This window comes from Colias philodice, chromosome 19 (assembly GCF_061535455.1).
Source record: "Colias philodice isolate Cphi_HAF_F1 chromosome 19, ilColPhil1 Martin Lab GWU primary, whole genome shotgun sequence".
Classification (NCBI taxonomy): domain Eukaryota; kingdom Metazoa; phylum Arthropoda; class Insecta; order Lepidoptera; family Pieridae; genus Colias; species Colias philodice.
Window position 1 is genome coordinate 1,488,554 of NC_143104.1, and position 15,776 is coordinate 1,504,329.

The 15,776-nt window shown below is 33.2% G+C and overlaps 2 protein-coding genes across 2 annotated transcripts; both read left to right on the top strand.

Moving 5' to 3' along the window:
- Window positions 1-2,557: 2,557 nt before the first annotated feature.
- Trm1 (tRNA methyltransferase 1) lies at window positions 2,558-8,715 on the top strand. The gene is made up of 10 exons (XM_089707509.1): window positions 2,558-2,704; window positions 2,785-3,027; window positions 3,266-3,453; window positions 4,021-4,249; window positions 4,458-4,606; window positions 5,374-5,542; window positions 6,007-6,227; window positions 6,569-6,706; window positions 7,047-7,214; window positions 8,566-8,715. Exons 1-10 carry the CDS (start codon window positions 2,666-2,668, stop codon window positions 8,702-8,704), a joined length of 1,683 nt encoding a protein of 560 aa, XP_089563635.1. The 5' UTR covers window positions 2,558-2,665; the 3' UTR covers window positions 8,705-8,715.
- Window positions 8,716-9,142: 427 nt separating this feature from the next.
- Window positions 9,143-15,318, top strand: LOC149479741 (glycosylated lysosomal membrane protein B-like). Its single transcript, XM_089707514.1, has 7 exons — window positions 9,143-9,455; window positions 9,960-10,208; window positions 11,899-12,087; window positions 12,519-12,749; window positions 13,278-13,411; window positions 14,342-14,473; window positions 14,916-15,318. Exons 1-7 carry the CDS (start codon window positions 9,375-9,377, stop codon window positions 15,091-15,093), a joined length of 1,194 nt encoding a protein of 397 aa, XP_089563640.1. The 5' UTR covers window positions 9,143-9,374; the 3' UTR covers window positions 15,094-15,318.
- The last annotated feature ends 458 nt before the right edge of the window (window positions 15,319-15,776 follow it).

Consider the following 15,776-nt stretch of genomic DNA (forward strand, 5'->3'; position numbering starts at 1 on the left):
TTTCCAGGATAGTCTCGTCTCTCTCTCTTTCTAAATATGACTCGATTATTTGTCTTGATCATATCGCTAAACGATACATCGACGATTATTAGAAATTGCATTTAATTAGAAATGTACGTTAAATAAATAAAAAAATATACACAAATTAAAGGTTATTCCATCTTTTTTAATATTCGACATGTTTGAATTGCTTTTGTAAGACTTGACAGTGCAAAACGGCATTTTTAGCGGAGCACTCGCAGACGTCATTTCGATGTTTTACGAATACGCAGAGTGTTTGTAATCGATTACGCAAGTAGTTTTTATGAAAGCATAAGATTTTTCGATTCGAATAATCTTATACCTCGGCAAAAGGGGAAACGCCTGCGAGTGTTATCCATTACCACAGTCCATTACTTAATGATCTAAGGCGTGAATTGATGCGTGCAATCGATTTATCGTTAGTAATTTTATTAATTGTTGGAAAAAAATTTATAAAGCTTTCGTTTCATTGTAGTTTTTTCGAAATAATCAAAGTTAATTCAAATTATGTTAAAAAAATAAATATAAGTATGGATGAAGATACAAACATTGAAAAAAATGTTAACGAAATAATCAAAATCCAAATTACTTAAAATAACCGTAAATATTTTTCAACCAATTATTATGTATACCACTTTATTTACACATTAATGAGGTTATAGCTAACTATATGAATATTTTTTTTTCAACACTGAACTTAGTGCAACCTGCTAGTGCGTTTCATGTTCCAATTAAGCATCAGCATAATTCGGCATTGTGCGGCACTGAGTCGAATTATGCTCAGTAATTGGAAAACAGCCAGAATCTTACGAAGATCCTACGTGACTCAAGCTTGATAATCATCCACAACACTTAAAATAAACCACAGAAAAAAACCATGAATATAATAAGAATTTCAATAAGCTTATAATGAAATTGTAGAGGCTTATTTTTGAAGTGAAACTTTTATTACATCGTCTCAAACTTTTTGGTCTGTGTAGCGCATGTCGCGTGTATGGCGGCTCGCGTCACGCGACATGCGCTACACAAAGCAGTGTTCGGAACCGTCCGAACAGTTTCACTTTTACCGTGGTTTCATAAAACCACACAACTTTTTTTATCTATTTACGACTGTCTGACACACACACAGAATATAATATATACTCAGGGACACAGATCAAGTAATCTATTAGACCTCGGAGCAATTATTGAGTATTAGATCAAAAGTTAACTATAAATAGGAAGGCATGCTGGATTTTTTTAAGCTACCTACATTTTACACGATTTTACAGATCGATGACGTTTTAGGGTGCACTCACACACATCAGTCACCGTCAAGTCACCGATGACTGATCGGTGACGGTTTGTGTACGTATCCACAAACACCAGTCACCGTCATGTTGTCCGTCAGTCACGTCGCCGGTTTGACTGAATCATTGAACACTCGGAGCAATTAACAAGCCTGGAGAAGTAACAATTAATTGAACAATAACGCACTAGTTTGGCCTTTTTAGCTTATGGCAAAATGTCATGCGAAAAAAGAGGACAGATATATGTCAGTTCGACAGTTTGAAATGACATGTAGCCATTACAATTTGTTTTGATCACCAGTCTGGTGATCATCGCTTGGTTATTTTACATATCTTTTTTGAAGTGAAAAACGAGTGTTTTAGTTTAATTTGTTATTTTATGAAAAGACAATTGACTAAAGATAACATGGCTTGTGTTGCTTACGGCTGTAAAAGCCGTAGTAATGTGAAATCGGACGAAGATAGAAATTTGTCATTTCACAGGTTAGTGTTTTGATCAATTTTTTTGTTAATTGTATTATTTTACAAAACAACAATTGTATTATTTTACAAAAAAATTGATATTTTATTATAAATTAACTTATTTATAATAAAATATCAATTTTTTTGTATATTGTATGTAGGAATTACCTATCCATAATTCAAAATTAAACGAATCTTAAATTATCTTCAAGCAATTTTATAACTTAATTTTTTTATTTATCGATATTTTAGTATTCGATAAAGTAAAGGCAAGCACTACCTTTTTAGAACAAAAAGTGGCTACATGTGGATTTGAATGCCAAGCAGATAACAGTGTGTTGTCTCTTTCTATCGCATTAATTAGGGTATTGAATAAAAGAGAGCCACTATATAAGAAACGTTCAATTAATTGTTACTTCTCCAGGCTTGTTAATTGCTCCGAGATTGAACACATACATCAGGTTAGTCAGTGATTAGACGTGTGTCACGCTAGAGAACATGTAGCAATTGACGGTAGCACGACGCTGACTGAACTGAGACGTGACGGCACCGGGTGAGTGGGGATAAAAGTATGATCCATGTATGGAAAGATTATTTGACGTGCCTGACCGGTGACGTCACTGATAGATTTCGTGCCGGCGACTGTCGTGTGGGAACAGAGTCATACTAGAACTATTGATACATATTTTTTTTTAATCCTGTCCGGTGACGCGCCCTGACGGTGACTGATGTGTGTGAGTGCACCCTAAGTCTTATCACTTATGACTTTGACAATTGACATTTATTTTTAACTTCCCAATTCTCATGGGTTGCAAATGTAAACAACCTAAAATTATCATTTAATATTTATTTCCGAAATGAATATTTCATATTTTTTAATTTAAAATAAATATATGAGACAATATATACGAGTTCTTTCTGTAGTTAGCAAGGTAGGTACTTATTTATAATAAGAAATTAGAAGATTATAGGTTAGATTTTCTATTTTGAACATTTGTTTCATGTGGCACAGAATATCATGAAAATGGAATCAACTACTTCAGGAGTTAAAAAAAGTATAATAGAGGGACAAGCGGAAATTCGAGTATCTTCCGAAAAAGTATTTTATAACCCAGTTCAAGAATTCAATAGAGATCTTAGTATTGCTGTTTTGAGTGTATTTATCAATGATTATAAGAATGAAAAGATCGCAAAAATTAAGAAAAAGTTAGATGCAAAGTCACAGGAAGGTGTACAAGATGAAAAGATTGAAGAGGTTTGTTATTATTTATTTATTTATATATAAGTCCAAATTTAATGTTAAAAATTAAAATATATAAGTTGCTAAATGATAGTTAAATTCTTATTTAATATCAAGCTAAGTTTCAAGCTTCATTTTTATCAAGCTTCATTTCTTATATATGGCACAATTCCACCAAATTTTTAAAAAATAAACAGAGATTTTTTTTTTGTATAAATTGTAATTTTACTATATTTGTTTATATTTATTTCAGATTCCCATAACAATTTTAGAAGCTCTATCAGCCACTGGCTTGAGAAGTATTAGATATGCGAAAGAAGTGCCAAATGTAACTAAAATTGTTGCAAATGACTTATCTGAACAAGCAGTGGAAACTATTAAAGATAATGTTGTATATAATGGTGTGGATAATTTAATTGAAACCAGCCATGATGATGCTTGGTAGGTTATTATACTATTTTTATTAATAACTAGCGGTCCGCCCCGGCTTCGCCCGTGGTACATATTTCGCTATAAAAGTTAGCCTATGTTCTTTCTCAGGGTCTAAAGATTGTATGTGCCAAATTTCATCAAAATCGGTTGAGAGGTTTATGCATGAAAACCATACATAATTACATAATTACAAACTTTTTCTCTTTATAATATTGGTATAGAAATTGTGTTTGCAGTGGAAATAAATTAAAATGTCACTGCATAATATATGATCTACCATAGATTTAATAGGCCAACGAGTGGAAATAAGCAATTTTTTTTTCTATGCTTTTAGTTTTTCATATATGAAAATTGTGAGTGCAAATTCTGCTTCACTATAAAATTGTTCTGATAAATAGTTAACAAAATCTCTGTAGCAACAAGTGAAATGTTTTTGCAACAGAGCATAATATATACAACTGACCAACATCATTTATCGGTGTCTTACTGGCCAGCCAGTTGGTCGAAAATCCTTTTTTGATGGAGGAATTTCTTCCTCCACAATCTCCTTTTTAAACATAACATTTGTTATTACAGCATGCTAATGTACAAACACAAATCACCAGCAAAAAGATTTGCAGCCATTGACCTAGATCCCTACGGATGTCCATCCATATTCCTTGACTCTGCTGTACAGAGTGTACAAGATGGCGGCCTCTTGCTTGTCACAGCAACTGACATGGCGGTTTTGGCGGGAAACTCGCCAGAAACTTGTTACGTCAAATACGGTGCTGTTAGCCTTAAAACTAAATGCTGTCATGAAATGGTGAGAATTAAAAAGAATCTACAATCTCTCACGTAGAAATTAAGCATTGTTTCATTTAAATTTGTTAAGTTTAAAATATTTAATTCCGATAGGTAATCTATAGAAAATTAGTATATGTACATATAATCATGCGTCTTTATATTATAACAAATATTTTTCCATATCATACAAAAAAATATTAAATACTCATATTTTTTGCAATTCACAGGCACTAAGAATATTACTCCAAAGTATAGAACATCACGCAAATAGATACAGCAGGTACATAGAACCGATGCTCAGCATATCGGCTGATTTCTATATACGCGTGTTTGTGAGGGTGCACTCCGGTGCTATACATTGTAAAAAAACAACCAGGTAAAAAATTATCGAACTTAATACTAATTAAATGAATCAAGTTATCTATTATGACATCATAATGCTTGCCGTAATCCATACTTTAATATTATAAATGCGAAAGTAACTCTGTCTGTTTGTCTGTTACTCAATCACGCCTAAACTACTGGACCAATTTTCATGAAATTTGGTATGGAGATATTTTGATACCCGAGAAAGGACATAGGCTACTTTTTATTCCGGGAAAATGACGCAATCCCGGAAATCCCACGGGAACGGGAACTATGCGGGTTTTTCTTTGACTGCGCGGGCGAAGCCGCGGGCGGAAACCTAGTTTATTATATAACAATATTTTTTTGTATCAAAACTTTCTTAATCATATACACTACCTCCAAAGCTTTGCAAAGTTGAGTACTGTCAGTCTACCCATCGATTATTTTTCGCTCTACTATCACAAAAAAACATAACATTTAACAAACACTTATTTATTACAACGATTAATGTTTTTAGTTGTACAAAAAAAATTACCATCAACATTTTCTTTTTTGACGTGACAACGTCTTATAATTCGATAGAGCCGGCTGCACGCACGAAAAAACATGACTCATGCGGCGTTACCTCGCTCTGAGGCGTTCCATGTAAGGCTTAAAGTGCAAGTAAGAGCGCGAAACGAGCGACAAAGAAGCACAATCGGACGTTGTCACGTTCAACTATCGTCAGTAAACCGACTTTACAGACAACCAATTTTTTTGCATTTTTTGTTTATTGAATTTAATCAACACTTTCAGCAAGCTATCAATGGTGTACCAATGCGTGGGTTGTGATAACCTAACGTTACAACCGTTGGGTGCATTCAAACCGAACCCGACGGAAAAGAACCCGGGACAAATGAAGAGCTGCCTGCCCACTGTGCCGCCGGTTTCGGAGTTCTGTGTACACTGTAATCAGAGGCACCATGTAAGTATTTATAATTAAGAACATGTTAAAAACGAAACAATTTCTTTTTTGTGTGTGTACATAGCCTATATAAAATTTTCGATTAGTGAGACAGACAGTACTATTTGTTGCGTTTGTCAATCTACCCTACACTGGATTTTTATTAAAACATCTGCCCTTTTGAACTGAGCGATTACATATTTCACGAAAAAACATTCCTTCAACAACCTGCACTATTTTTTAAGTTTTTAAAACTTTTACCTGTGTTTTCATATTTCAGTATTAATAGTGTAAATTCTTACTTAAATACATTAAGAATTGAACAAAACAATATGGGAAGAAAAATAACACAGATTTTTTTTAATTGAACCTTTCTTGTTTGATAATGATCAGTTTTAGCATCTAGTTATACTTAATTACTTTTCAAAAATTTTCATTTATTTTTATATCTATTAAATATTGTACTAATTAAAAAAAATCAACAGCTAGGTGGTCCTATATGGTCAGCGCCGATCCACAACGCGGAATTCGTTTCCCGCGTATTACATCACGTAGAGGACAATAGCCACAGATTCGGCACGTCCAAACGGATAAACGGTGTGTTGTCTGTGGTCCTAGAGGAGTTGCCAGATGTGCCGCTGTATTATATATTGGATAAACTCTTTGGTAGAGTGCATTTGGAAACTATGCCGATGCTGAAATTGAGGCTAGTTTTTTTTTATATTTAAAGTGTGCTGTGTGGTATGAGTTTTTGATGTAAAAATAGCAAGAATATGAGGAATAAAATTTGTTCTAACGTTTAACGGTGTATGTTTTTTGTTGCTGCTGGAAGAAAAAAAAATTGACCGCTTCAAAAGCTGATTATAGATAGCTGATTTCGGCGTCAAATTACGTAACAGCTAGCTAGCTTTTTATAGGCTAAGCTTAACTACTATTTATCAGTTTGTTTTTTGCTTTTAAAACATTGCATTTCATATTTAGCACGCAATCATGTTACATATTTTAAGCCCAGAATTACATCAATAAAATTATATAACAAAATTTCAGATCAGCAATCCTGAATGCTGGCTACCAAGTATCATTCTCACACGCGTCAAAGTTATCAATCAAAACGACTGCACCTGCGCAGTTCTTATGGGACGTTATAAGGACATGGGAGAAAACGCATCCTATCAAACCGGCCAAGTGAGTGTTGCCAGTTTTTGGTAATAAATGGTAGTTAACCGATTTTAATGAAACTTGAAATTTATTTAGCAACATCAATTAAAAATCAGATTGTAGAATTACTTTTATTTTTAAGGATTTAGGATTAATTTACATATTTCAAATCTTATAAAGTCTTGTTTGATATTATCTATAATCTTTATATTATGTGATATTTCATAGCTGTTCATCATTTATTATTGAATATATTGTATCTATTATTCACAAATAATCTCAACCTACAACCTATATTAAAAACTTAAAAAAATGGTTTAACAACTTCAAAACATTGAAAATTTTACCAAAGCAAATTTTACCACAGGCTTGAAGCAGACCTTATAACGAAGTTCATACTAAGCCAAGAGATCAAAAGCACAGTGGATCTAACAGAACGACCGGACGCAAACCCAGTGAGTCGAAGAAATGGGGCCCTGAGGTTCCAGTTCAACCCGGCACCGTATTGGGGCCCCGGGTCCAGGGCCTCTATTAAGTAAGTTGTGAAATAAGTATGTATTAGTGTACGGTTTTGATCATTTGTACCCTATTTAATATTTGAAAAGTTCAAATAAGTTAAAAATTCATTTATGGGTCAAGGTATACGCTTATATAATAGAATTCCTCACAATATTAAAGAGTTAAGTAGTTCTAAATTTAAAACTTACATAAAAAATGTACTAGTTCAGAGAGCGTACTACAGTATTCAGGAATATATGGACGATAGAGACCCATGGAGGGTTGTCGCGTAAAAACCACAGGACAGTTCTTTGGCATATTATGCTATATTATGTAAAGTCCGGTCGCGGAGCAGGAAGAATTTCGTACATTAACCTCTTACTACCTGTCACTTTCACTCCCTTGTAAATAAAATGTGTCTTGCTCGCACAGGTGCAATGACCGCCGTCCTTAGGGATTGTAAACCTTTAACCTGAGAGTGTAAGATTTGTTCTTAATTGCATGTGTTTTTTTTATTGACCATACTCATACGACAAAACGTCGTTGGCTTGCTTGTAATCATCACTATTTCACTATCATCACTACATAGTATAAAACAAAGTCGCTTTCTCTGTCCCTATGTCCCTTTGTACGCTTAAATCTTTGAAACTACGCAACGGATTTTGATGCGGTGTTTTGTAATAGATAGAGTGATTCAAGAGGAAGATTTTAGTATATAATTTATTAGGTTTTAGACAAAGCGGGCGAAGCCGCGGGCGGAAAGTTAGTATTATATGATGTAATATGTGATAATGAATAAAGGACAATTATTTAATAAGTTAGTAAAAAACATTTTCTCCACCAAATATTTCATGTAAACTGCACTCCATTAAAAAATGTTTGTGACCACTGTCAGTAGGCAAAGAGGTCATTGTACGAAATTCTTTCTGCTCCGCGACCGGACTTTAGTTAGATATAAGTTACATATTATGTAATATTGACATGATTTAAAAGAGCAACTATGGAGTTTCTTGCCTTCTTTCTTCTCCATAGATACTGCTTTCCGAATCGGTGGTAAATGTTAAAAATACTTATGTAATGACGATTCGAAAGTGCTACTAAATAGTAGTCTAATTGAATAAATGAATGTTTGAGTTTGAAATAATTAGACGTACTGGGGCCCCGGATCCCGGGCCCCTACTAAAGTTTAATAATATTTAGTGTTGGGCTGTTTCGTTTCTTCGTATTTTTATGTACAATAAAAATTAAAGGAATAAAAGTTAGTTACTATATAACGATGCGATATTATAAAAAAATCATCAACCAATTTTTTCGTCAAGCACCTGCATTCTAAGAAAAAGGAAATATGAGTTCCAATGTTTATTAATATTTTATTATTCTTTTGACAGTGTGGGTGAAGGCAAAATGTCAAAGGCGGTTCGAAACCAGAATAAAAAGGGTAAAAAGCAAGAAAAGCGGGAACATTCACCGCGCAGTGATGACGAAGGCCGCAAGAAACAGCATGTTGACGATATTCCTATACAATAAAATGTTCTGTTAAAAAATTGTTTTATTTCATCTGTGAATAAAATCTGTGGTAAAAATGATTAATTGTGAGTTATACATGAAAGTTACAACTGGAAAGTTGTAAAAATTCTCCCCATACTTAAAAAATTCGCAAATACAGAAATTAGATACTTAATAGTGAAAGAGAAGATGTGGATCTTGTCTCATAAAAGATAAATTTATATTTAATGTCTAAATGTGGTGGGTTAAAGTATTCTGAACACTGTGTCTGAATAGGATAATATTTTATGAAGTTTGTGTCATGAAATCAGCTAGTTATTTTGTGTTTTAAAACATTAGTAGAGTTAAAAAAAGATATGACATACGAATCTAATTTTTACAATCTTATCTGTTAGCCAGCGCACTCAATGTCATTATATTGACATTTCTAAATTCTAACGTCAACAAATGACACAGGCTTATTTTGCAATTGAAGCTCAGTTCGCGTGATTCTTTGTTAGGAAATGAAATAATTGATATTTATTACACTGCACCGAGACAAATAAATTAAAGATATCATACGCATTATCGTTCTCAGTTTAATTGCAGTCTCGTCTCGGCGCACGTGCTGATATGTTTATTGTATAATTTGTTACTTTTTGACTTGTGATCTTTCCCCTTAGTGAATAATTATATTGTTTTTATAAACACAATGTTCCCTTCGGTGATAAGGGTATATTACGCATTATTGATTACCTTTATTTTTTCTACCGCTCATGGACTGGATAGAAAAGTAAGTAATTTTATATATTGACGATAATTTTGTAACAGATGTTAAGTTAATAGTGTTTAAATATAATTGTCCTCACCTAGATTATCACGAAGGTCACTGAAGCCTTTATTTCTCTTTAGAAATGATGTAATTAATACTAATTGCTCAACTTTTTACCTCTATACTTAATGAGTAAAACAATTAGGTAGACTAATTATTCGAACTAGAATTTAAAGTGGTCATTCCTTAAACTTATTGATATTAAATGTTACAATAATTAAACGATAGCCTATCAATATAAACTATGCATAGCAGGGCTCAATTGTACAATAATTTCCCACAATTTGAAACTTGGCGATTTTTCTGAGAAAAGTACATATTATTTGCAGTGTGCTTCTACAATTTCAAGTTTAGGATGTACATGGTTTCTAAGTTATGATTTTTTTAAATTTTAATAGCAGTTATCACTATCTATCATTTCAAATGTAGTTAAAAATGTTAACCATAATATGACATATTTCACAGATAACATCTCTACTAAATCCTGGATGCAATGATTGTCCCATGAACACCACAACCCTGGTGTACGTCAGGGCTGATGGTGACTCTGACACCATTCACCAGATATGGGACTTCACTGGACACTTACCGACAATGGTTATGTCTGTCGGCAGTCTGAACTCCACTTTAAACATTAAGTGGGAAGGAACGGAGCCAAAATACTTCTCTTGGTCTGAACAGCCGAGATATAGTTTTGCTACTGTTATGGACAAGGTATTTTATAAATGTTTAAATTTAAGATAATAACAATATGGTAAAATTACATAATATTCTCTAACGTTTGTTTTTTTCATATAATGTAACATTTATTGAGTAAAATATAAAATATATTAGTTATTCAAACCTATAATATTTGTATTTAAAGTCCGGTCGCGGAGCAGGAAGAATTTCGTACATTAACCTGTTATTACCTGTCACTGTCACTCCCTTGTAAAAATAATGTGTCTTGCTCGCACAGGTGCAATGACCGCCGTCCTTAGGGATTGTAAACCTTTAACCTGAGAGCGTAAGGTTTGTGTTTGCTTGATTGGTGTCAGGTGTTCAATTATGATTTTGTGAATTCAAAATTTATAAGAATAAACCTCAAACTCTTTATGTCCAATCAAAATCCGCCTAAGTCGAAATCGCGTGTTAGACTAACGTATTCTGTAATATTGTACATAGTAAATTATTTTTTGAAAAATAAGGTCATAAAGAAGTTTCACTTCTTATGTGTGTACACGCACACTTTTTTTTATATAATATATCGTGGTTATTGGAAAAGTTAAAATGTAACTAACTAATAAGTATTGTAAATGAATAAAGGACATTAATTTAATAAATTAGTAAAAAACATTTTCTCCTCCAAATATTTCATGTAAACTGCACTTCATTCAAAAATGTTTGTGACCACTGTCAGTAGGTAAAGAGGTCATTGTACGAAATTCTTTCTGCTCCGCGACCGGACTTTAGTAATATGTATTTGGCAAATTTTATGATATTGCTTTATCTGTTAGTTACAATTAAATATGTATTATAGTTTCATTCCTTATCATAGAACATAGAATGCTGTTTACAGTATAACATAATCTCATAAGAATCTCAAAATAACTTTTTCCAAACCATACATATTATGTATAAATAAAATTAACAAAGCAATATTTCTGATAAATAAACTGGCAACTATAACTTAAAAGCGGAAGATATTGCTGTTAACTGGCCATTACAACTTTTAAAATGGAAGAAATCACTATCAACAGTTAAAATGAAAGTATTTAACACGCAACATAATATTATTCTTATAAACTAAATTAACTGTACATAATTGACTATAATCTTATTACAATACCATAAATTTATTGAATGAGTCACATATTCAAGTTTCATTTTTATTTCAATAATGCTATTGTAATATGATTTACTCTAATCAAATACATGAATCACTACCATCTGTGAGTGTCGGCTATAATATGCATATGCAAAGCTGATAGTGTCACATTTAACCCAGTTATTGCTATCAATATGTTCACAGATGGCTAATATTAGTAAACATAGTTGAAATACCTATTAGAAAACGGAGAATTATCATTTAATGACTTCACCCATTATAGTACAATATTATTTGAAAGTTGCTTCGCCAGCATCTTTCTTCTCTTGGGCGTCATTGGGATGCTATTTTTCCCATTTATATAAAAACAAAAGAATACTTTGTAATATGAGTATGAAATATTATGTAATATTTTCACCTTGCTATAAAAATAAGCGTTCTGCTTAGTTGCACCTAATATCATTTGTCAAGAATTATTTGTAAAACACTTTAAAATTTAAATTTACATTTCTTGGAAAATAATGGAAATCTACAATAACATTGTAAAAATGTAATGTCTTTTTGATGTAGTTAATAAGACCTGTATTATATTTTCAGTTAATTGAATATGACGACTTAAACGACAACGGTTACATAAGCCCGAAGTATCCACAAAATGAATACAGTTGCAAACAAATCTTGTGGGCCTTGAAAGAGAGTATTTTGACGGAAAAAGAGGCCATGATACACGTAGTTGGAACGCTACACACAGACAGACATGAACGGGACGGCTTTGTACATATGAAGGTAAGGATATACAATACTTATATAATATTATATATAACCTTCCGACCATCCACGCAATCGCGTTAAAATGTAGAAGCCCCTCTGGCTAACATCTAGAGACACCAGACAAAAAAAAAAGGTAAGGTATCCTTAAGAATGTTATAAATTCGAAAGTGTTTATTTGTGAAGCCATGGGGCGTGATAATTTTTGTGTCTGTAGTTATTCATATATGTTATTAGTAGGATATAAGAACTAAAAATGACAAAAAAATAATTTTCCTTATTGTGATAAAGTATCAACAGGAAATCATTATAAATAATGTTATTTGATACCTACCTTAATTCAACTCAATTTTTACACAAATATTTTAAAGGAAAAACCGGCATGGAATTTTTAATGCTTTTGAGGAAATTTTATGTACAATAGTCTAAATCTAACTTTCGTATTCCAGCTAGATCTATTACCATTTAGGGACTACGCAGTAGAATTACCACATTTGATTCACACTGCCAATTCAACGCTCATAGACCTATCTTTAGTGAACTTGACGACATCTAAAGAGTACAATGCTTCGAGATTCGCGTTACATTTTGTATTGGTCAGTACAGATGACGCGAGCGATACAATGCACTATACTATGCGCAAGAGTCTGGACGATGAACATACTCCGGGCGTTTTTGAGGTTAGTTTTAATCTTATCTTCTTATTGGTCTGAATTGTACATAATATGCATGCTTTCGTTAATTGATAATTGCAAGGTGATTGTTTTAAATTAAGCGTAGAAACAATTAATATTCTGTTTACGGCCGAATGACGCGACGTTGCCACTCCGCACAACTAAGTAATGGCGCGACATTGCCGCTCAGCAGAACCGCGACGAACGCATGACGAGCGGCTAACGCAGCGTTGCCACTCAGCACAATTAACTTATTACGCGACGCGACGTTGCCGCTCCGCACAACGAACGTATGACGCCGACGTAAACGCACCGTGAACATAGTTTTTTTCTATTTCAGTTGCATCTTTCAGCTTATCATTCTTATATTATAAACATACATGTTTGTGATTTTTTATGGATATTTTATTACTCTTTAATCAAAAAAAGTTGATCAGATTAAATATTATGATATATGAATGTGGTACTTAAGCCTGGTTTATGTCTGTTGTTATGTTATGCCTGTCTATACTGATAATTAAATAAATTTCACAGATAATCGAGATCAAAACTCCATCTCTATTTAATGATGAAGAAGGAGGCTATCTTCAGTTCCGACCTGTCGGTTATACTGACAAGGAACGAAATGTTGCCAGCTCTACTATGGCACATGTATCTAATTTTAACAGGTAAGTAATTTTTTTTTGGAAAAATATAACATTTTTTTCATGGAATTATGTTTTCCGCTGGTGAAAAAATGTATCGAAGGGTGTGTAGTTTTTTAGTTTATTCGTCTGCTTATGTTGAAAAATGATTTTTTTTCTGTTTATTACTTTAGAAAACGATTTAATTTGCGAAATATTATTGCATATTCTTTATTTATAGTATGTGATAAGTGAATTGATAAAAAAATATTGTGTGTTATCTAAAAACCTTGAACTTGTAAGAATATAAGTAACAAGACTTATGTAACAACTATTTGTAAACAAAATAATAATAAACTCTTTATTACCAGGTAGGCAATATTAAAATTAACAAAAGTCTGCACAAACAAAATTAAACGCATAAATATTATTAATCTTAATTTTTTTTTAGAGTGTAACTTGTTTAGGCGCGTTGAGAGTAAAATTTCAAGGTCGCGTCATGGTAATACTGTCACGTCATGGAGTAAGGCGTCGGTTTTGGTATCTTGGAATCTTGCCAATTTTACTTCTGATACGTGTACTCGGCACACACACTCTTTTTCCTACACAAAATGTTTTTTAATAAATTTTGTGTTATCTACATATATACGTTTTGAATATGTCTAATACTAAATATACTAAATATAATATTATAAATGCGAAAGTAACTCTGTCTGTCTGTCTGTCTGTTACTCAATCACGCCTTAACTACTGAACCAATTTACATGAAATTTGGTATAGAGATATTTTGATACCCGAGAAAGGACATAGGCTACTTTTTACCCCGGGAAATAGGATAGGTTTTATCCTGGAAAACCCACGGGAACGGGAACTATGCGGGTTTTTCTTTGACTGCGCGGGCGAAGCTGCGGGTGGAAAGCTATTACTAAATATTATTTTTATTTATTTATTTATTTATTGCATGGATGTTTCCAGAACAAGGCTACCTCAACGCAGCACCATAGAACTGTACTTCAAAGACTCCCCCAAGGTACTGGTGCAAGACATGTTCATGTCTTTTGGTGAAGCTAGCGATGGCTTCTATAAGCAGCACAATTATACCGCCTGGTGAGAATTATTTATTAAATTATTCATGTTATCATGTACAGGTTTCACCGCTTGCTGAGGGTTATATAGATTTCCCCACTTGAAAAAAAAAGGGTTTATAATTATCATGCTAATCCCATTCAAACTATTATCCAATAATTATGAAAAGCTGTGACCTGCAGTTTTAACCGCATTGTTTCGCTTCTATTGGTCTTAGCGTGATAATATATAACCTATAATAGACTTCCTCTATAAATCGACTATCTAATAGCGATCGTTTTTAAAATTTGACCCATGGTTCCTGATAAGAGCGGGTTCAAGCAGGCAAACAAACAGAAACTCTTCAGCTCATAATATTTTTTTTTATTTTTTTATTATAGGACATTATTACACAAATATTATTATATTAGTACAGATATATCAATTAAATTATTTTCTCTTTTTCTATTAATTTATTCCACAGGTCATACACAATCGGCTACGGAGTGCCACCAGTTGAGGGCTTTTCCCTATTCGTAATTCTAATAATTTCAATAGGACTCGGTGTCCCCATAGCATTAGCGCTTTCTGGTATTGTGTATGTACTCGCACGGAGATACTCACGAACCAGGACTCGCACCAGACTCACTAATGAGGACTGACTCGCGTATGTGATGCTCGATGATGGACTGTGATTCTGTAGAGGGGGGATAAAAAAAACTCCACAGATAATACATAATAGGCTAAACTACATAACTAACAACATTTTGATAGGACTGCGTGCACCAATCGTACTCGCGCGCGAGGTTTCGCACCCCCTCACTAATGAGGACTTACTTGCGTATGTGATACTTGATGATGGACTGTGATTTTGTGAAGAGGGGGGGGGGGGGTAAAAATAAGGAATTGTGTACCTAATTAAAAAGAATTCCTCAGGTCATACTCGCGTGCGAGGTCTGATATAATAATATGATGCTTGATGATGGACTGTGATTTTGTGGGGGTCGGGGAATAAAAATATATACATATGTGGAAGTTGTTTAGGAATATATGGGATTGTGATTGGATGGTGAAAATAATTCCACAGGTCATATACATTATTCACTAGGCTATTCGTAATTTCGATATAACTCGGTGCACGGGTGATTTTGGATTCAAATGAATGTGGCACGTTATTTAGTTATTATATGAGATGTTGATTGATTAAATGTAATTCTATGATATGCTTGTATGCTGATATTTTGAATTTATAGGAATTTAATTGGATGTTAAAAAATGTATAGGATTTAATTGGACACTGAGAAAATATCTTAGGCCCTTCTCTCATGGAGCTACTCAAAAAGAA